General features: G+C 33.5%; 1 protein-coding gene across 1 annotated transcript in view; it reads left to right on the top strand.

Annotated features, from left to right (window-relative positions):
* Window positions 1-214: 214 nt before the first annotated feature.
* LOC143553942 (ABC transporter G family member 39-like) overlaps window positions 215-23,879 on the top strand; it is a 37,253-nt gene continuing 13,588 nt past the window's right edge. The window contains exon 1 of the mRNA XM_077043823.1: window positions 215-294. Within this exon, the coding sequence (XP_076899938.1) occupies window positions 218-294 (77 nt within the window). The 5' untranslated portion in view covers window positions 215-217. The remainder of the gene's footprint in view (window positions 295-23,879) is intronic.

Here is a 23,879-nt window from a genome sequence, read left to right as displayed (position 1 = left end):
TTCTTAAAACTTATTAAGTTCTCAAAATATCTCTCCCACACATATATATATATATATATATATATAAAATATGAATGAGATGTGACTGGCGACCAATAAATAAATGCTTCTGCAACATCACATGTGCATTTATGCATCAATAAATAAATGCTTCTGCAACATCATATAAATATTCAGAAAGGCCTCGTTGAGACTATATATTATCATAGTGGTTGCAATGAATGATAGTGTGCTTGAAGCTGTGGATGATCACCATGTTGAGTTTTTGAGAACATTAAGAGAATCCATTCAAAGGTAAACTTTTTTTTGGTTTTTCTTTTGATAGTTTCGTTCTTCTATTTTTGTAAGTTACTCTGTAAATAAAATCTTGTTAAGATTAAAAGAAGTCAAATATAATGGTTTAACTTTTTTGCCGTAGTGACCAAACATCTTTCTCCGTTCAATCCTCTCACTTCGATACGTGAAAATTAATATATATTTTATATGTAAGAATGTCGTCCTTAAATCTTGTTCCTTTTACTACGTTGGAAACCTTTACACATACATGAGCAAGAAAACAAAAAAGAAAAACATCCATTGCGGGCCATTCCAAATATCCCCTTGAAATATTAACTTATATATATACATATAGGATTAGGATCATGAGAGAACTATGACAACCATTTTGTACCACAAAAACCCAAAAATAAAAAAAATCATAAAATAAAAAAAACACAAAAATCAAAAAAGTATAAAAACCAAAATTCTTCTTTTATCATCCCGGTTTCATAAAAAAAAAACTCGGTTTAGCTAAATTATATACACATATGTATAATATGTGTATAATTTAAGATAAATGATACTGTACATATGTATATATTACGTAACTAAAAATTATATAAAATTATACATATGTGTATAATACGACCCCTTTTTTTTTATTTTTTTTGTATTTTTTTTTATTTTTTTAATAAAACTGGAATGAAATATAAGAATTTTGGTTTTTTTACTTTTTAAAATTTTTATTATTTTTTGTTTTATGATTTTTTTAAATATTTTTTAAAGGTGTTTTAGTGGTCCAAAATGGTTCTCAAAGTTCTTAATTTGCAAAGGGTTCTCTTAAGATCCTTACCCTATATATATATATATATATATATATATATATATAGGGGTGGGTTATAATAAAAAGAAATAGTATTCTAGGAAGAGTAAGAATAAATCTAAGCCATTGAATCATGTTAATAAATGGTTGAGATTTAAAATTATCAAAAACCGTCATAGTTTCCTAGAATTACTCTTTCATCATTATAACCGACATAGTTTCCTAGAATTGTTCTTTCACCATCATTTGCAATGCCAAATGTCAAAATTTTGTTGGTTCTTACCATTCTTATGAAACTTCTTATTCTTATTTGAATCATTCAAATAAGAATAAGAAGTTTCCTAAGAATGGTAAGAACCAACAAAATTTTGACATTTGGCATTGCAAATGATGGTGAAAGAACAATTCTAGGAAACTATGTCGGTTATAATGATGAAAGAGTAATTTTAGAAAACTATGACGATTTTTAGTAATTTTAAATCTCAACCATTGATGATATGATCAAATGGCTATGATTTATTCTTAGTCTTCCTAGAAAACTACTTATTTTTAGGATAACCCTCCTATATATATATATATATATATATATATATATATATGATCAGGATATTAAGAGAATTTTTTTGAAATTGAGAACTATGAGAACCATTTTTTATCACAAAAACCCAAAAATAAAAAAAATCATAAAATAAGAAAACACAAAAATTAAAAAAGTAAAAAAAAACCAAAATTCTTATTTTTATCATCCAGTTTCATAAAAAAACTCGGTTTACCTAAATTATATAGACATATGTATAATATATACATATATGTACATTTACATGTTTTTTTAACACATGTGTATAATTTAAGTCAAATGATACTGTACATATGTGTATATTACGTAACTAAAGATTATATAACATTATACATATGTGTATAATACGACGTTTTTTTTAATTTTTTTATTTTTTTAATGAAACCGGAATGAAAGATAAGAATTTTGGTTTTCTTACTTTTTTAAAAATTTTTATTATTTTTTATTTTATGATTTTTTTGAATATTTTTTTTAAATGTGTTTTTAGTGGTTCAAAATGGTTCTCAAAGTTCTCAATTTGTAAAGGGTTCTCTTAGGGTCCTTACCATATATATATATATATATAGTGGTTCAAAATGGTTCTCAAAGTTCTCAATTTACAAAGGGTTCTCTTAGGATCCTTACCCATTATTTATATATATATATATATATATATATATATAGAGAGAGAGAGAGAGAGAGAGAGAAAAGTTCAAATAAAAAGAAAAAGTTTCCTAAGAATAATATAAACCAATAGATTTTTGACAAGTGGCATTACAACATATGGTAACAATTCTAAAAAACTATTTCGGTTGTAGTGGTGAAAGAGTAATTATAGGAAACTATTTCGGTTTTTGGTAATTTTAAATCTCAACCATTGATTAACATGATCCAATGGATATAATTTATTCATAGTCTTCCTAGGAAACTACTTCTTTTTAGTATAACTCTCATATATATATATATAAGGGTTCAAATAAGAATAATGAGTTTCCTAGGAATGGTAAGAACCAACAAAATTTTGGCATTTGGCATTTCAAATGATGGTGAAAAAACAATTCTAGGAAACTATGTCGGTTATAGTGATGAAAGAGTAATTCTAAGAAACTATGTCAGTTATTGGTAATTTTAAATCTCAACCATTGATTAACATGATCCAATGGCTATGATTTATTCCTAGTCTTTCTAAGAAACTATTTATTTTTAGGATAACCCTCCCATATATATATATATATATAAAAGATATGATACAATAATATCTTAACGTATCAGAGGTTCGCGAGTATCATATATTCACGAAATGGATCCATGAAATCACATCTCAACATCTCGGAATCGTCAATACATATCCAATTAATCATTGATTCACTAAAAAAACAGTTTTGGATCGTTAATCGATCATTTTATTACTTTTTTTCACGAAACCGTTTTTGAGTGTTTTAGGTTTTCGGCTGACCGTTTTGAGCGTTTTAGAATTTTTGCCTTTTAGCTTCTCGCGTACTTATCATACGTTAAGACATTATTGTACAGTATCTTGACCATACATAAGTAATACGTCAAATTTAAGTTCATCGATATTAGTTATGTTGGTTTGCCAAATTCCGATATTTGAGAAAAAATTGATTTCCTGATTTTGAGTTAACAACTTCTAATCGATGATGAATATTCGTTTAGAAGGATAGTGATATTATTTTGCTTGCTATTATGATTTTTAGCTTGAATTGTTAATTACATTAATTTTTTTAAGTGGGTAAATTGAGTTTACGATGGGCTAAAAACGTTTTATTCAATTATTGAACAAAAATAATTAATTATTTTTGCTTGCATACCTTAGAGGATATTCCAGCAATATTTTAAATGAAAATTATTTTAAATAATCCCAAAAATACTTTATCAGTAAATAATGATCTCAACTTCACACTTGACTGATGGTGGTCTCAAATAACGTTCTGCAACTAACGGATGGTTAACTATGTTAGTCTGTTGCTTACATGGCATGCCCATATTTAAAAGAATGTTATGTGACATGATTACGTGAAATTGACTCTTTATAAAATCTTTTGAGTATTATACAACAAAAAAATGAACTCCATCTCTTCATTCACTAACATGATTAAGAACTGAATGAAGAAATGGATTTAATTTTTTAATTGTATAATAATTTAAAAGATGTTTATAAAGAGTCCCTGCGTAATCGTACCACATAAGTTATTTATTTATTTATTTATTTTTTTACAGTTAGACATGTCATGTAAGCTACAGACTAACGTAGTTAACCATTCGTTAGTCGCGGACCATTGAAACAAATATACAATCAGTTGGGATCGCCTTCAGCTAATGTGAAGTTAAGATTATTATTTGTCAGTAAGGCATAGTTGTGGTTATTTAAAACCAATTTTCTTATTTTAAAAAGAGGAAGAAAAAAGTTTATCTAAAGACGTATTTTCACTTCATTTTTTTTAATATTCGGATAGAAATATTTTTAATAACAGAGTTCATCCAACAAAAATATTTTTTTAATATAATAGTAGAACTTGGGTCAACCAGAGGGTTGGTTTTTTTTCTGTAAATAATATTTTCTTTGTGTTTTATATTATCATAAATCATATTTAATTAACAAATTAATTTGGGTTGGATTGTGAATGTGAGTAAAATAAAAAATATAATCCTATTTTATTCAAGAAAATATAATAAAAATACCAAAATTTACTTTTTTTTTGTACTTATAGAGTAGAGATTTTTTTTGTTGAAAAGGTTTTAATTATTCTAAAATCAAAAGTTATTTCTAATACATAAAAATAATCATAATATATATTTTATTTTATAAAAAAAGTTTGTTGGGTTGTAAATGAGAATGAAAATTTGAGTTTGGTTGGTTTGTAGATGGAATAGAGAGAAAATTAATTTTATAATAAAAAATTAGTCTTAGACTATCCCATTGGCAACTGAGATTGCAATCTCATTATTAAAAAAATTAAAAAAATATGAAAAAATAGCAAAAGGCAAACGATCTGATCGGGCTGGGCAATTGGGTTTGCAATCTCATAACCAAAAAAGTAGTGGACACTTGTCAACATATGTGTGGATATGTGAATTTATTTTACTTTTTCTTTTTTATTCTTAACAATTAATTATATATATATTTTGATTTTTATTTTATAACTTATTATATTTAACTTTTTAAAAAAATATAAAAACACAGTCTTACTTAGTTTTTTTTTGTGAGCATTCCGGTATAAATTTCGTTAAAAATGGAGTTTGTTTAAAAAATCGTATTTTTTATATAAACTTTTAGTTTTAACCATTATTGAACTATCTTATTTGAACCACTAGTTTTCTATTGGTTAGTCAGATTTTTTGGATAATATTTATAATCTAAAAAATCAAACATTATCTGTTCACAAAAATAAAATAAGTATCTAAATTCGTATTTTAACCCTATAAATATTATAAGAACTTTCGTATTTTAATCAAAACTAATTATAAATTGAATTTATTTAATTAAAAAAAAAGATGAGATTGGGTTGTTAATGGAGTAAAAGATTGGAGTGGGTTAAATTTTGTAGATTGAAAAGAGAGAAATTAATTTTATAATGTGAGATTGAGATTGTGAGATTGTTGATGGAGATAGTCTAATGAAAATACTTTAACAGGGACAAAAGTTTAGCCTAATGCTGATGCCACCAGACACATCCACAATACTTAGTATATTTTCAGCTCGACAACCTTTATTTATTTATATATATATATATATATATATATATATATATATATATATATATTATTTTATGCTAAAACATTGTTTGTTTTGCTATAAACAAACTTTAGTATAATATAATAATAATTTATAAAGAAAGACATTATCAAAATTCTATAGAGTAACTCTCAAAATATCTTACGTTTCACTTTCTGGTTGCCCTTCACTCACTCTTAAGACACCAAATTACTTAGATTTGTGATATGAGGCTTATTATGTGTTTGACTCGAATTCGTGGGTATAGGTCTCACTAAACTCGAATAGTCCTTTAATCAGTTATAATATCTCAATATTTTGTGAAACTATTATATTATCAAACAGTAATTTTCACAGGTCATGAGTCTCACCAAAGCCGGATAGCCCTTAACAGGTTATAACATCTCTTTTATTTGTAAAATAACCCTTAATCATCAAACATTGATTTCCGCGGGTCATGGGTCTCAACAAACCATGATAACCCTTAAACAGATTATAACATCTCATTTATTTGTGAAACACTTTAATTATGAACCCATAATTTAATTTCTTTCATTTACATGTTCTCGTCGCCGGTCTATCTTCTCTATCATTGGTTAACTTTCGATTACCACCCACCTTCGTCAATATCCCCGTTAATGCATCAACTACCATTGTCACTTACATCAACCGTCCTTTTTTGTAAGACAAATATTTCATTTCATTTTTGGTCGTTTAGAAAAATCAACATGTTCGTGTCCGTTTATGTTCCGTCATCAAAAATCTAAAAAACTTATACATATCAATTGAAAGAGCTCAAACGTTAAAAAATTATAACAAACGCAACAAACCAATATACACGTATTAAATCAAAACAAAACTACGTTATAAAATAAAACAGATCATTACAAAATATAAAATTTCAAAACGAACAAAAACAAAAGGCTAAATAAACCCTCGTGATTCGGGTGCTCAAACTAGTTATTTATATATCTTTACTTTAAAAAAACTCTATATAATTTTTTTTAATTATATTTTGTTTTTAATTCTTGAAAAGTGTTTTCTATTTTATTTATATTTTATTATTAAAGAAATTTATTTTTATTATTAAATATATATTAAAAACCAACTTGTGTTTACCTCACACATTTACTATTTATTTTTAACAGGTTTTATTGGTCCAGGTATTTTTTTTCCTTTTTCATTATTTTTTATAAACTTCTTTCAACGTACTTACAATAGAGCTTTGAGTATAACACCCTCGGCAACCGTCGTCTTCATTTTCAACTTCGCCGCACCACCGTGGCAGAGGGTGCGAGTGCTGGTTGTGATTGGTCTTTTTTATTTGTGAACCGAAGGAATATGACAAAACGGACCACCGAGACCACCACCAAGTGCGGTCGCCACTAGCACTACTACCACCCATATACGCTTCGATATAGTTTTTTTATTTTGTTAATTAGCGTGTTGCAACACGTGAGTTAACGCGGCCAGCCTGTGTGACGATTTAACATTTTTACGTCAGCTTTATTTTGGTTTAATTAATATTGTGGGCGCAACGCGTGGGTTCCGAAAACTGGTTCATATTTTTAAAAAGGGCTTAAATTATCAAACACTGAAATGCATTAAAGAAGAGAAAATAAAATTAATTCGAAGCTCACACCTAAGAGTGACAGAACACTGAACACCACATACTGACCATATCTATAATGAGGTGCTTCGAAGCCCCTTCACCGTGACACGTCAGCGTCACGTAAGCATCGGGAGCATCGAAACGCGTGGGTTCCGAAAACTGGTTCTATATAGGGACACGTCAGCGCCCCTATATATATATATATATATATATATATGCATATGTATGCAACTATGTGTGAGAGGGGGACCCACAATCACCACGCATCACGCCCATCGTTTGGACGACCCTTAGTCTGCGCCCCATCACCAATAGCGCCCCTTGATGGTGTTCCGCGCCAATAGACGCCCACCACATCACCTGAACACGCCCCATAGCGGGTGGTCTAACAATCATCATATCATGAAATTTATTGAAGTTATGGAAGTTGTGTAACGTCAAGTGGTCCCCAAAAATTTAATATAGAGCATGGCCATAAAATAAATTTTTTTTTTTAAAAGAACAACTTTTACTTCACTTACGGCAGTGCGGCAGTGCGCCATGCTAACAGGAGAAGATACGGAAATTATCTTCATGAGTAAATTTGAAAAAATAATGTTTATTTATATAATTTTTTAATGTTTTAAAAAATAAAGAGAAAAAATAATGATAAAATTATAAAGAAAGTGTTATTTAATCGAACAGGCTTAAGAAAATATAATATTTTTTTAATTTAATTAAAGAATTATAGATATATATGCTGCTGGAAATGCTCTAATTAAATGAAATGAATGTTATTACAAAATAAACAAATAAATGAAATGGATCATTATCATTTTATTATATTGTTTAGTTGTCACATAGTAGTGAAATGATTCATTACTTTATAATAATAATAATAATTATTATTATTATTATTATTAACAATAATATGAATATTTATACTACTAGCTTTATGGCTCGTGTATTATACAGGTTGGGTCAATATTTAAATTACAACTAATAATATGATGGAAATAGAGATACACAAATAAATTTAAATAATAAGCACACCAATAGTCTTTATTTAAGTAATACTTATATGGCCCGTGTTATACATGGGATGAGCCAAAATAATAAAAATCAAGATTAATTTAAACAATCCGTACATAAGATACTACATCTATACATTATACTCTCTGATAAATGAAATTTTGCATTTACAATTTACAAAGTTATAAATAACTCTTGTATAAATATTTGAAGTGATTTCGAGCCAAAATTATGAGGGTATGATGGTAAAATGGTAAACAGTTAAGTCATATTCAATCATTTATATAGAATTTGAATAATATAAGACAAAATTCATATTAGTCAATCCCTGAAACTTTTTTTTTTAACAGTAATCCATGAATCTTTTATATACTAATTTTTAATGTGACATTTCAATTTTTTATATTCATTTAGTCAATCCTTGAACCTTTAGATTATTTCCAAAAATCCACTTGAAAATTCCAAATCACATTTGAAACTTTAACTTTTACCAGTTTGACCTTTTCAAGTCAACACTTCGAATCCATGACAACTTTTGCTTTTAAATCAATCCATATTCTCAAACTTTTGGTATAACTCAAATTAACTTTTTTCGACCCGTTATAAATATTGACACGAATGTAGTCAACAACTTGTACCCGACAATTTATATAACAACTTTTGACCCGTCACGGTCAACTTTAAGTTCAAGATAATAACCCAAAATAAATATTTGGCCACAAATTAAGAGTAAACCCGAAACGCCCCTAACATGTTAGTTTCTTATAATTCACTTGTCTTGTAACTTCCTTCGTCATCAGCTGACCACTTGCTAGAAAATTTTGTGCATTTTCTTGAGTAGGTCTCCAAATTAGAAGATTTCACATCATTAGCTTGTCAGTCTCTTTAAGAGGATCCAAATATGTATTTGAATTATTTAACTCTATGATTAACGAATATAATTGGACACCATTACTTATAATTCCCTTAAATGGGATAAAACCCTCTTTACATCATTAGCTTGTCAGTCTCTTTAAGAGGATCCAAATATGTATTTGAATTATTTAACTATATGATTAACGAATATAATTGGACGATCATTACTTATAATTCCCTCAAATGGGATAAAGCCCTCTTTAAGAGGCACAAAACTTATAATTCCCCTGGTGGGATAAAGCTCTCTTTAAGAGACACAATACTTATATCTTTCTCAAGAAGAATAATCTATTTCTAATGAAAGAAGTATTTGAAAAGTTACTCCCATGGAGAAGGAGAGCCTTCTACAGCAACATCTCATATTGCAAGATTTTCCTTCAATGAAGAATAATCCCCTTCAATTGGATGATGTTTTTGAGAAGCCCCTTCCGCGAGGAAGGAAAGCCTTCTAAAATAACTTTTTGCATTACAAGAATTATATCTGATAGAGAAGAATCCACTCCAAGGGATGGACTGTTTGAAGGTACTTTTTTCTGTCAAATCTCCTTACTACATCAAGAACATCCCATACTACAAGAGTTTTCTATAAAGAAGAGAAATCCCTTTTCAGGGGATGTCACATGTGAAAGACCAATTCCATTTAGAAGGAACCCACTCCCTACACCAATATGGAGTTGGGGGACTAATTTGGCATAGCATCATTGTGTCGTGGGTTTTTGTCGTTGAAGTCTCTTTAATAAGGTAAAGGGGACCCTATTCATCAGCTTCTATGTATGAAGATGTATCTCATAACGAAATCTCCGTCTTAAAGAGACTTCCAAGAAGAATAGTCCCCTTCTAATGAAGGATTGGAAAAGTCCCTTCCAAGAGGAAAGAAAGTCTTCTACAACAACATCTCATGCTTCAAGAGATTCCCTTTTGAAGAAGAAGAATCTCATTCTAAAGAGTGACAAAGCCGCTATGGAAGGGAGAAAACCTCTTGTAGCAATACTTTTCATTCCAAGAGGGGAATGGGTCCCTTCCATTAGCCCCTTCCATCATCGTTCATGTGTAAGACTTACAACATATATCAAAACTAATTATCCTTTTATATTTACGAGGAACATATATAATTTGTCGATCATTAATTATAATCCCTCAGATGGGATAAAGACCTCTTTAATGGGCGCAATACTTATAATTCCTGCAGGTGATATAAAGCTTTCTTTAAGAGGCACAATACTTATAATTCACCCATGTGGGATAAAGCCCTCTTTAATAGGCTCAATACTTATAATTCCCCCATGTGGGATAAAACCCTCTTTAAGAGGCATAATACTTATAATTCCCCCAGATAGGATAAAACCCTCTTTAAAAGGCACAATACTTATAATTTCTACACAAGTGTGAAAGGGAGGCCTAGCTGAGGGGCTTTGAATCCATATACAAAAATAGCCCCATCTATTATGCTCAATATTTATAATTTTCCCCGTTAAAAATAGCCCCATCTATGAGGCTCAATACTTAAAATTTCCCCCATGGAAAATAGCCACATCCATGATGTCACACCCCGACCAAAGGCGGCGGAACATGCCGGGGTGCAACGGATTATCCAAGAACACAAAACACTATTAAAGTGACAATATTTAAACAACTCATTAACTTCATTCAAACACCAAAAGTAGCACATCTTTTTCATACAAAATAACACCAAATATAAGAATTTAATTGTTCGTTCTTCTAGTAACCTAACGGTCTCAAAATAAGATAGCATCTTCAAACTCCAATCAACCAATAATCAAACCTGTAACCATGCACAAAATAATATTTTTCAACACGTATGCTGGTAAGAAATTTCATAGTTTTGAGTATATATATATATATATATATATATATATATATATATATATATATATATATATATGAGGCAAAATCCACAAATCGTATATGAAACTATAAATAAGAGCAAGTATTGAGGTACATAAATCATAAAGTAAATGAGGATCCTTTCTAACCGGTAACAACCGACATACTCGGATAATGAGGCCCTATTCTACTAGCACAAATCTAAAGTAGTTAGGGGTGCGTATGATCATACTTATTGAGGCTCAACAACAACATAAAAATAAACATTCGTGCACGTAAAGCATATGAAACATATACCACACAATAGAGCAAGTATTCTAGTATCATACACCCTAAAGTTTGTGGCTTGAGGATCGAGTATTATAAATCATTCCTGTTTTGAATAAGTATGCATGTTACCCCCAAAGTATAGAAGTGAAAACGGGGGATGAAATATACTCACGTGAAATAAATAACTTTAAGGATTAGTTTGCGATAAAACGAGGAGGTAAGTTCAACGGACAATACCTAGATTAAAAAGGGTCTTGAATTAGTTGATGAATTTTAAAAGCTTGAAGTAAAATAACATAACAATTAAGATAAATAATTAAAGTTTGAGAGTTAAAATGTAAATGCATAAGACATTAAAGTAATGGTTTTTGAAAAGTTAAGTTTACCCGAAATCGGGTCTCGGTATTCTATTCATTAGTTTTACGTGTTAAGTAAATATTTGGGTATAATTATGCTATTGCAAGACCCTTCATTAAAGAGATACTAAGACGAGATTTTACGAGTGTTCGGATTTGTCAGTTCGAGTCTTAATAATTGGGTCAAGCTCGAAGTCAAGATTGAAAAGTGCTAAATGTTATGAGATAACTCAATGAAATCAAAAGAAGCTTAGCCAATTGTGTAGTTCTATTAAGAAGAACCTTAACGTCCGTTAAGAGGGTGTTTGGCTTTGTCGGTCCAAACTTGTTGTAAGATCAAGTTGGATCCGACATACCAAGTATTTTGAGAAACAAGGTAAAATTAGTTTATAATATAGTGTTTGAAGAAAATGAGTTTCGATGCCCCCAAAACACATTAATGTATCTTAAGCGAGTGAACTCAATTTAGTTCGGTCTTGGTTCGGTCTTTGACTCGGAATAAGACCGAGGATGGTTGTGTTAGGTTTGAGCAAGATTATCAAAGTCCAAAATAATCCATTTATTACGAAAAACGCAGCGGAAATAAAATTTTAAATCTTGTTAACCATTACACATAAACCCGTTTATGTTAAACCCAAACCAGGATCCATATACGATTATCAAGCTATCAAAACACATCATAGGGTGTTAACATACATACCTTCAAGTCCAGAAAACCGAAGGGGATAAATGAGAATGAATGGCTAGCTTCCAATGGAGGAAACCTCAAGCTTGTATACCCAATGAGCTAATTAACAAACACCTTAGTTTTTCTAGGTTCCTTTACACTCTTGCAAGAACAAACCCTTTTTGTTGTTGTTCTTCTTCTTGTTCTCGGCTCCAATGAAGAGAAAAGAAGAGAGAATTGTGTGTGAGAGAAAATGGCAATCACATTCACCCAAAAATTATGATCTCCCAATGAGATCAATTGCATGTATTGAAAATAACAAAAGGGAGAGAGAGAGAGAGAGAGAGAGAGAGAGAGAGAGATATAGATGGGGCCGGCTACCTTGGGTGGGATTTTCCCCCAAAACTCAAACCCAATTTTTGTTTATTTTCCTTATACACATTTTGTTATTTATCAAATAAATAACATCTCTCAATAAATTACCCACATAATTTACATAACACACAAATACAAATATTTAGAAAACTCATTTTCCAAATATATAAGTGTTGATTATTATTACTTAGATCATATCTAATAATAATTATCGTGGCGTTTGTCTCAGCTTGTTATTGGGTATGACCCGACTTGGATCATAACGCACTAGCCATATAAACTCTAATATGTGTCTTGGGCAGATCGATTCCAACAATCTCCCACTTGCACAAGATACACATAAGATTGATGCAAATAGCAAATACCGCCTAACAACGGTTTACTATGCCTAATCCGCATGACGAAGTGCCATTCAGTAACATCATTCCCTTCAAGTCCCTTACTTGAAATGATTTAGGTGAGACTATCATTTATCCTTTTTCCACAAATGTCATGTTAAATCCAGAGACACAGAGTGATCATTCTCTGTTGATTTAACTAATTAGGCCTTAGACATTTAACTCTCAACGAATAAGAGGGACATATCCCATATTGACTACATACGTCTCTCACTATCACCTCGTACTATACTTGAGCTTAGCCTTATGTACTGACAAATTTCAGAGCAGCGAAGAACTAAGTCAAAGTATAATAGTCGGTGAATATCAAGACCCAATATGTATCTCAAGTAAGAGGATACTATGATGTTCTCCTTTACTCAAATTTACTTATGATCACAAATCACAAGGATTCCATGCAGTATATTTGAGGGCGGGTCAGTCCAATATTTATCTCATAAATATCTATGAACCTTGGCAGCAAACCCTTTGCTATATTCACACCTCTTGAATATTTACCAATCCATGTTCATAATAGTCTTACTTTCATATTTGTTCCCACAACTATGATCGACTACAGACATTTAGAATAATCAAATTATTCACGGATTTAAACATGCTAAAATAGAACATAACTCAAGAACATGACCATAACCAAAACCATATGATTGAGTTAAAATAAAATTGTTCCGATATCCAAATACAAAATTTTGATCAAATCCAATCACTAGAATATCGAAGTCCTAGGGCGCAAGTGTGACCCTCATGCTTCGGCCTTTCAAGGAGCTTCGTGAGTGGATCCGCAATGTTTTGATCAGTGTGAACTTTGTGAATACATATCTTTCCTTTTTCAACTTCATACTTTATGTAGTTGAATCTCCGCTCAATGTGCCTAGTCTTTTGATGTGCACGGGGTTCCTTGATTTGAGCAATCGCACCCTCGTTGTCACAAAAGATTTCTAGAGGGTCCTGAATGGTACGAACTACCCCTAGATCGGCAATGAACTTTCTAATCCACGCAGCTTCTTGAGCTGCCAAGGAGGCGGCGATGTATTCTGATTCAGTGGTGGACAAGTATACCACGTCTTGTTTTGCGCTCTTCCAAGAGACAGCACCACCATTTAGAACGAAGACATTTCCCGATTGTGATCGAGAATCATCTCGATCAGTTTGGAATCTCGCATCCGTGTAACCCTTTACAACGAGTTCCTCCTCACCAGAGCCATATATTAGAAACATATCCTTAGTCCTCCTAAGATATTTCAATATGCTCTTAACTGCCATCCAATGGCTAGTTCCCGGATTTTGTTGGTATCTACTTGTCATGCTTAAAGCGCATGACACATCCGGTCTAGTACATATCATGGCATACATGATGGATCCTATAGCAGATGCGTATGGGATTCCATTCATTTTGTCTTGCTTATCCTTTAAGCTTGGACATTGAGATGCACTCAATATTTTTCCTCTTTGAATAGGTACTAAACCTTTCTTAGAGTTTTCCATCTTGAACATTTTCAAGATTTTGTCAATGTATGCACTTTGATTCAAACCTATCAACCGCCTTGATCTATCCCTATAGATCCTTATTCCCAGAATATAGGCGTCTTCACCAAGATCCTTGATAGAAAAGCAATTTCCAAGCCAGGCTTTTACACCTTCCAAGGTTGGAATGTCATTTCCAAATAGTAGTATGTCTTCGACATATAATGCTAGAAAGGTAATGATGCTCCCACTAGCTTTCTTATACACACAAGCTTCATCAGCGTTTTTGATGAACCCAAATTTCTTAACTTCATCATCAAAATGTTGATTCCAACTTCTAGATGCTTGCTTCAATCCATAAATTGATTTCTTCAACATGCATACTTTATTAGGATGTTGTGGATCGACAAAACCTTCAGGCTGAACCATATAGACATCTTCCTCAAGATGCCCATTTAGAAGATCAGTTTTGACATTCATTTGCCATATCTCATAGTCGTAGTATGCGGCTATGGCAAACAATATCCTTATAGACTTTAGCATCGCCACGGGCGAGAAAGTTTCATCATAATCAACCCCTTGAGTTTGAGTGAAACCCTTTGCTACAAGTCTAGCTTTGTAAGTATCCAAGTTTCCATGCATATCTGTTTTCTTCTTGAAAACCCACTTACTTCCAACCAGTTTGGAATTTAGAGGTGGTACAACCAAGTCCCATACTTGATTATCATGCATGGATTGCATCTCTACGTTCATGGCTTCCAGCCATTTATCACAATCAGATTGTGACATTGCATCTTGGTATGTGGTGGGTTCATCTGAATCTACCACGTAGCATCCATCCTTCAAAAATCCATATCTTTCAGGTGGGTGCTAATTCTACCAGATTTGCCAACGTTTTGTGTGTTTTGATCAACCATTTGATCAATATCAACAACCTCTTGTTGATTGCTAGTGTCAACCAAACGTGTATCGGCTTGTGGTTCTCGACCCTCCTCGAGTTCCATATTAGTTCCTTCCATAAGGAACCTTCTTTCCAAGAACTCAGCCTTTCGAGCAATAAACACTTTATGCTCGCTTGGATTGTATAAATAATATCCCATCGAATCTTTGGGATATCCTACAAAGATACACTTAGTGGATCGGCTTTCAAGCTTGTTTTGGGTGTTGTTCTTGGCATAAGCCTCACAACCCCATACCTTTAAATATGATAATGATGGAACCCTTCCATGCCATATTTCAAAAGGTGTCCTATCCACTTTCTTGGTTGGTACCATATTTAGAATACGGGCAGCAGAGATCAATGCAAAACCCCAAAATGAAAGAGGTAATGTGCTTCTAGCCATCATAGATCGATCCATATCCAATAGAGTTAGATTCCTCCTCTCGGACACACCATTATATTGCGGTGTTCCAGGTGGAGTAAGTTGTGAGACAATCCCACAACTCCTAAGGTGACCTAGAAACGCATCATTGAGGTATTCACCTCCTCTATCGGAACGTAGTACTTTGATTGTTTTGTTGAGTTTATTTTGTACTTCATTTTGGAAGACTTTGAACATTTCAAAGGCTTCGTCTTTGTGTCTTAACAAGAACACATACCCATAGAGACTATAATCGTCGGTAAAGGTAATGAAGTATCTTTCACCATTCCTTGTCATTGTCTTAAAAGGACCGCATACATCCGAATGTATGATACCTAATAAGTCTTTTTCCCTTTCATTAGTTCCCCTAAAAGGCTGCTTGGTCATCTTCCCTAATAAACAAGACTCACATTTATCAAATGAATCATCATTCGCTTCCAAAAGACCATTCTTTTAAAGTGTATTAATGCGATCCTTGTTTATGTGACCAAGGTGACAATGCCAAAGAAAAGTTTCACTCAAATCCAATTTGAGTCTTTTGGTGTTAGCTTGGTACAACGAGTTATCAATGGATACATTATCATGAACTAATTCATAAATGCCATTAGCTGGCATTGCTTTAAAATAAAAGACATTATTCATGAAAACATAAATACCATTGTTAACAAACTTCAAATCAAAACCAAATTGTCTTAATACAGAAACAGAGATAATATTCCTAGTCAAACTAGGAGAATACATAATGTTTTTCAAAATAACTTTTGAACCATTTGGAAGCTTCAAAACATAATCTCCTCAGGCTTGGACTTCAACCTTTGCTCCATTTCCCATGAAGAGACTGATATCCCCTTTCTTGAAATCATTTCTTCTTTTGAACTCCTGCAATGAATTGCATATATGAGTTCCACATCCGGTATCCAATAACCATGTGTTAGAAGAAACAATATTAAGATAAATATGGATCATGAAAGTTGTACCTGAGGTTTGCCCCGCATCCCTCTTAGCTTTCAACTCCTTGAGATAGGTTGGACAATTTCTCATCCAATGGCCTATCTCACCACAACCAAAGCACGGATCCTCAGAGCTAACCTTTAGCTTCTTGGGTTTGGGTTCCGTCTTTGCCTTTCCCTTGAACTTGCCCTTGCCTTATCCTTTACCACTAGCAACCTTTGCCTTGGGTTCTGGATGATGCATCTTCTTCAAGCCACCTTCATTGATCGCAAGAACCTTTTTACCTATGCCGGCTTCGGCTGTCTTAAGCATTGCGTGAAGCTCACCAATGCTTTTGTCCCATCCGTTCGTGTTGTAATTCATAAAGAATGTCTCAAACCTTTTAGTTAAGCCATTTAGGATCAAATCCATGGCTAACTCTTTTGAGACAAGAAATTTAAGCCATTTCAAGCCGATCAATGTGGCTTTTCATCTTAAGCACATAAGATGAGACAGATTGGGTTTCTTCCATATGACATGCATGAAGTGCTCGAACCGTTTCGAAGTGCTCCACCTTTGCTTGAGTAAGGAACATTTTCTTAAGCTGGGTGATCATGTCATACGCCCCATGATTCTCGAAATCCTATTGGATCTCGGGAATCATTGTTCCCAACATGAGGCAATAAACTTTCACCGAATCCTCAGTGTACTTTAACCAATCCACATAGGCATCCAAGTTGTTGACATCGGGTTCATCAGGAATAGGATCGTCCAAAATATAGGATTTCTTCTCTTGCTTGAGAACAATTCTCAAGATTCGATACCAGTCCATGAAATTATTATAGTTTAGACGATCCTTATCCAGAATGGATCTTAGTGATAGATTATGCACAAGTGGAATAATAGCGTTCTGAGGATTGTTTGCGGCCATCTATAAAAGAATTTAACATAGTTCAATTTAGTATTTTCGATATCAATAAATTTTAATCGTTAATACCCTTTAATATCTCCAAGACAATTATTGATTAAAATCTAGAACCCAACGTTTCATTCAAATAGTAGTTAGGTGACCTTTATCTTACTATTCAAATTAACAAGGTAGTCAACGTTTGACAATTGCAACCCTTTGCAACTTCTAGTTTTATGGGATCGGTTAAACATCGTATGTTTAGTTGGCATGTTTAATCCCATCAACACCTTTGTACGCCATGCTTCGGTGACCCTATTCACATGGTTTCCAAATCAAGTCCTCCTACTTATACACACATGTGAGTTTACACATACAAGTGGTTAGGTGACCTTTATCCCACAAGTATTATAAATTCACCTCAAGATCACAAGTTTTCTTAAATGTGGTTAGGTGACCTTTATTCCACATCAAGTCTCCAAGTGACTCGAGTGTCGTATAAAAGAATGGTGTTCAACTTGTTTTAAAAGGGATTTAAGTTTTCAAAATTCTATATTAGAAAACTATTTAAGTACCTTCCATTTGCATGCATTCAAATGTATGGTACCTTTGAAAACCAATTTTCAAATTCATTTTAATAAAACCAATTTTATTATGAAATCATTAATAGTTGATAAAACCAATTTTATAACTTAATAATTTCAAAGGAATCACTTTTATGCTAGTTGTCGATTTTAATTGCTAACATACAAATATGATAAAACAATAAACATAAATCAACCATACAAGCATAAAATACAATCACATGTTCATAACCATAGCCACTAAAGTTTGACAATACTTGTTGACCGAAACAAGTGGGTCATAAGGTCTAACCTAAGGGACGAGCATGACATAAGGTATAAGATGGTGAACTCCCACTTGACTCCGCATCCTTATGCTTCAAGCGTTCACTTCTTGTTGTGATCCTTCTTCTTTACTTGGGCTTCCACTTAGGCTCCAACCAAAATGGTGTTGTAGTTGCATCTTCTTTTACAAAATATATCCTAATACATTTTGTCTAATAAAAGAAATACAACTATTCTACTTATTATTACAAACCATTTGAAAGAATAAATAGATTACAAACCCGAATAAAGAATATTACAACCAAATGCATAAGTCACAATAAGTCTCTTCAATATACACAAGATCATTGGCTAGGTTTTGAACATCCACACAAACAGGTCAACCTTTGACCAGAATGGTTCCCCTTTGGCCCCTTAGTTCTCGGCCTAAAATAGAGAACACATAGTTCTCGGGCAAGACCAAAGCTTCAGAGTTTTCAGCCCGAAAGCTTTGGTTCACCGAGAACCTATTGTTCTTGGTCAACACCGAGAACTAGTTTTCGGTCAACCGAAATCTCATGGTTCTCAACCATGAGTTCTCGGCCAAACCGAGAATGTGTTTTCGGCCAACCGAGATCTCATGGTTCTCAACCATAAGTTCTCGGCCAACCGAGAACAGGCCTTTTGGGTGTTTTCGGCTAGTCCGAGAACCATGGTTTCCAACTAAAGATTCTCGGCCAAAGCTGGAAAACCCAGATTTTTGACCAAACAAAATCATCATCCAAATGACCAGTTTTTCCAGATTTTACCACATGCATGTATGGTACAAACTTGAAAAACCAAGGGGCAACCAAAATGCCTAAAGTTCTCGGCCAAAATGGTAAAAAATACCATCAAACCCGAGCACTTTAGAACCCATTTTGAAGCATGTAATCGTATAAGCGGCTCTTGATGCCATTGTTAGGTTTGAGCAAGATTATCAAAGTCCAAAATAAACCATTTATTAGGAAAAACGCAGCGGAAATAAAGTTTTAAATCTTGTTAACCATTACACATAAACCCGTTTATGTTAAACCAAAACCAGGATCCATATACGATTATCTAGTTATCAAAACACAACCATAGGGTGTTAACATACATACCTTCAAGTTCAGAAAACCGAAGGAGATGAATGAGAATGAATGGCTAGCTTCCAACGGAGGAAACCTCAAGCTTGTATACCCAACGAGTTAATCAACAAACACCTTAGGTTTCTAGGATCATTTACACTCTTGCAAGAACAAACCCTTTCTGTTCTTCTTCTTCTTCTTGTTCTCGGCTCCAATAAAGAGAAAATAAGAGAGAATTGTGTGTGAGAGAAAATGGCAATCACATTCACCAAGAATTATGATCTCCCAGTGAGATCAATTGCATGTATTGAAAATAACAAAAGGGAGAGAGAGAGAGAGAGAGAGAGAGAGAGAGAGAGAGAGATGGGGCCGGCCACCTTGGGTGGGATTTCCCCCCAAAACTCAAACCCAATTTTTGTTTATTTTCCTTATACACATTTTGTTATTTATCAAATAAATAACATTTCTCTCAAATAAATTACCCACATAATTTACATAACACACAAATGCAAATATTTAGAAAACCCATTTTCCAAATATATAAGTGTTGATTATTATTACTTAGATCATATCTAATAATAATTATCGTGGCATTTGTCTAGCTTGTTATTGGGTATGACCCGACTTGGATCATAACGCACTAGCCATATCAACTCTAACATGTGTCTTGGGCAGATCGATTCCAACTGGTTGCCACATACCCAATACCATAGAACTTTATTAAAATAATTTAGAAATGAAATTCTCAAGTTTACATACAACATGTTACAATCAAGCGTTTAAATAAGAGTTCGGTTTCGGTTCGGTCCTTGACATGTAATAAGACCGAGGTTGGTTACCACATACCCAATACCATATAACTTATTAAAATAAAAGAAATAATAATACTCGAGTCTTACATACAACATGTTAATAATAAATCATTTAAACAAGAGTTCAGTTTTGGTTCGGTCCTTGACTCGGAATGTAACCGAGGTTGGTTACCACATACCCAATACCATAGAACCTATTAAAATAAACTTATAAATAATTATACTCAAGTCTTACATACAACATGTTAATAATAAAACATTTAAACAAGAGTTCGGTTTTGGTTCGGTCCTTGACTCGAAATGAAACCGAGGATGGTTGCCACATACCCAATACCATAGAACTCATTAAAATGATTTGGAAACTAAAGTAATTAGAAACATTAGTAAGCTTGCATAATTTAAAGCATAAATTAAAGTGTTAACAAGGACTATAATAGTCTCCATGAAGCCTTGCATAACAATACACCTAAACCGACATGGCCGGAGAAGGGAAAGCCAATGAAACAAGGGGAGTATGTTTTAAACAAGCTATAATAACAAGCTTTAATTATCAAGAATTAGCTAGAAACAAAGATTAGTATTTGTTTGACCTTGAGAAGTCAAACTATCAAGAGTTTGAATAAAGAATACTTAGATCTAGATTAGGGAGAGTTTGAGGTGAATGAGAAAACCCAAATGGGATGCATTGGTGTTGTTTATATAGGGAAATAGTGAAGGGTTGGCCATAATATTTCTTTTAAGAGTTACTTTCTTTTGTTATTTGACAATTTTAGTCCCTTAAGTTTGTTTGAACTTGTTTTTAGCCAAAAATGGGTGTTTTAACGTACCGAAAGAGATTATTTCTTGATCCGACAATTGTGTAACATAAACGAACGTAAAACCCAATATTTTATTAATAAAGAAAGATCCAAAAGACCAAAACGGGTCGGGTTTCTGATACAAAAACAAATACAAGTTAAACCGAAAATGACGAATGTCACAGTCTTTCCTATTTTGGAAATTCCGTCACGAAATTAAGAATAATCCATAATAAACAATTGCGGGTACTTTCCTTCACCTCTTATTCTCATTCCTAATTAGATTTAGCGCCGCGCCGTGATTCCCAACGGACTTTAACTAAACGGATGCGGCTACGTTTGGTTTGTTTCTCATTACAATCCATGATTTCAACGGGGTTTTCGATCATTTGTTAGGTTTCGCCAATACGTACTTCTTCGATAGGTATATGAAGGTTACCCTCTGCTAAGCACCTTTTGAGGTTCGAGACATGAAAGGTTAGATGGACACCGGTAAGTTCTTGCGGTAATTCGAGTTTATAAGCCACTTTTCCAATCCTTTCAAGGATTTTGAATGGGCCTACGAAATGGGGTGCTAGTTTTCTTTTCTTTCCAAAACGGACTACCCCTTTCCAAGGGGTTACTTTGAGAATAACAAGGTCGCCAACATTGAACTAGAGAGGTCTTCGACATTTGTCAGCGTAGCTCTTTTGACGACTTCTAGTAGCGAGAAGATTTATGCGGATTTGATCGATACGATCGGTAGTGTCTTGGACCATTTCGGGACTGGTGATTCGGGCTTCACCAATCTCGTTCCAATAAATCGGGGAACAAAAATTGTGACCATAAAGATCTTGGAAAGGAGCCATAATAATGCTAGAATGATAGCTATTGTTGTATGAGAATTTGATAAGTGGGAGATGAGAATCCCGATTTCCACCGAAATCAAGAACACAAGATCAAAGCATATATTCAAGGATTTGGATTGTACGCTCGGATTTACATCGGTTTGGGGGTGATAAGTGGTACTAAGATCAAGGCGAGTGCCCAAATCTTCCTGAAGCGATTTCCAAAAGTGGGAGGTGAAACGAGCATCACGATCGTAAATAATGGTCAACGGGATACCATGGAGGTATACAATTTCACGAACATAGATTTGAGCGAGTTGTTCGACAGAGTACTTCTCGCGGATCGGGATGAAGTGAGCTGATTTGGTTAATCGATCAATGATTACCCAAATGCTATAATTTTTCTTTTGAGTGGGGGGTAATTTGGTGATAAAGTCCATAGCAATGTCTTCCCATTTCCAAACGGGAATAAGAGGCTGTTCGAGTAAGATAAAAGGTTTTTGATATTCGGCTTTAACCTTTGAGCATGTAAGACAATTTGAGACGTAAATTGCTACGTCCTATTTCATACCCGGCCATAAAAAAATAGATAGAAGATCTAAGTACATCTTATCTGCACCGGGTTGCACGGAATATTGCGACATATAAGGTTTGTCGAGAATGAAAGTATGAAGTTCATCACGATCAGAAACCCACAAACGATTGAGAAAATAAAGCAAGCCATCGGGTTTGGTTTCGAGTTGAAGTTCGACTACACATGACATTTCGTCGTACATATTGCCTTCATCAATGGAGGTGCATTGGGCACGATAGATGCGGTCTTGGAGATCGGTTTGGATAATGATGATATGAAACAGAACGGATTTGACATTAACTTTACGACTAAGGGCATCGGCCACGACATTCGCTTTACCTGGATGGTAGCGAATTTCACAATCGTAATCACTAAGTAATTCGGCCCATCGACGTTGTCTCATGTTGAGATCTTTTTGGTCAAAAATGTGTTGAAGACTATTATGATCGTTGAATACAACACATTTCATGCCATAAAGGTAATGTCTACAAATTTTTAGAGCGAAAACGATGACACCAAGTTCGAGATCATGAGTCGTGTAATTCTTTTCGTGAACCTTAAGTTGTCTCGAGGCATATGCGATAACTTGACCTCGTTGCATGAGAACGAAACAGAGACCTTGGTTTGATGCATCGCAAAATACCACAAAGTCGTCGTTTCCATTGAGAAGGGTTAAAATGAGAGCGTCGCAAAGCATTTGCTTTAGAGTTTGGAAAGTTTCTTCTTCTTTCGATCCCCATTCATAAGGTTTTCCTTTATGAGTTAGTGCGGTGAGGGGTAATGCGGTTTTGGAGAATTTTAGAATGAATCGCCGATAATACCCGGCCAAACCAAGGAAAGATCGGATTTCCATGGGTGTGGATAGAGTTTTCCGATCCTTTATGGCCTCGATTTTGGCGGGATCAACATGAATACCTTTATCGTTGACAATGTGTCCAAAGCATTGAACTTCGTTCAACCAAAATTCACATTTTGAGAACTTGGCATAATATTTTTCTTTTCTTAGGATATCGAGAATGGAATGTAATGATGTTCATGTTCAGCTTTGGTTTTTAAGGATGTCATAGATAAAAACAATTACGAATTTGTCCAAGAATGGTTTGCAAACGCAGTTCATGAGGTTCATGAATACCGCGAGTGCATTGGTTAATCCAAAGGCATAACCAAGAATTCGTAATGTCCGTACTGGGTACGAAAAGCGGTTTTAGGAATTTCGTCTCCATGTACACGCAATTGATGATAACCCGGTCGAAGATCAATTTTGGAAAAACAAGTTGCGCCTTGGAGTTGGTCGAAGAGGTCGTTTATTCAAGGTAAAGGGTAAAGATTTGTTATGGTGAGTTTATTGTGTTCGCGGTAATCGATACACATGCGAAACGAGCCATCTTTCTTTTTCACGAAGAGGACGTGAGCACCCCAAGGGGAAGAGCTTGGATGGATAAAGCCCTTAGC

Source organism: Bidens hawaiensis, unplaced genomic scaffold (genome assembly GCF_021521415.1).
Source record: "Bidens hawaiensis isolate Kalapana, Puna unplaced genomic scaffold, B.hawaiensis_p1.1 tig00017458_1, whole genome shotgun sequence".
NCBI lineage: Eukaryota > Viridiplantae > Streptophyta > Magnoliopsida > Asterales > Asteraceae > Bidens > Bidens hawaiensis.
Note: the sequence above shows the minus strand (reverse complement) of the source record. Positions and strands in the feature narration are given on the sequence as shown.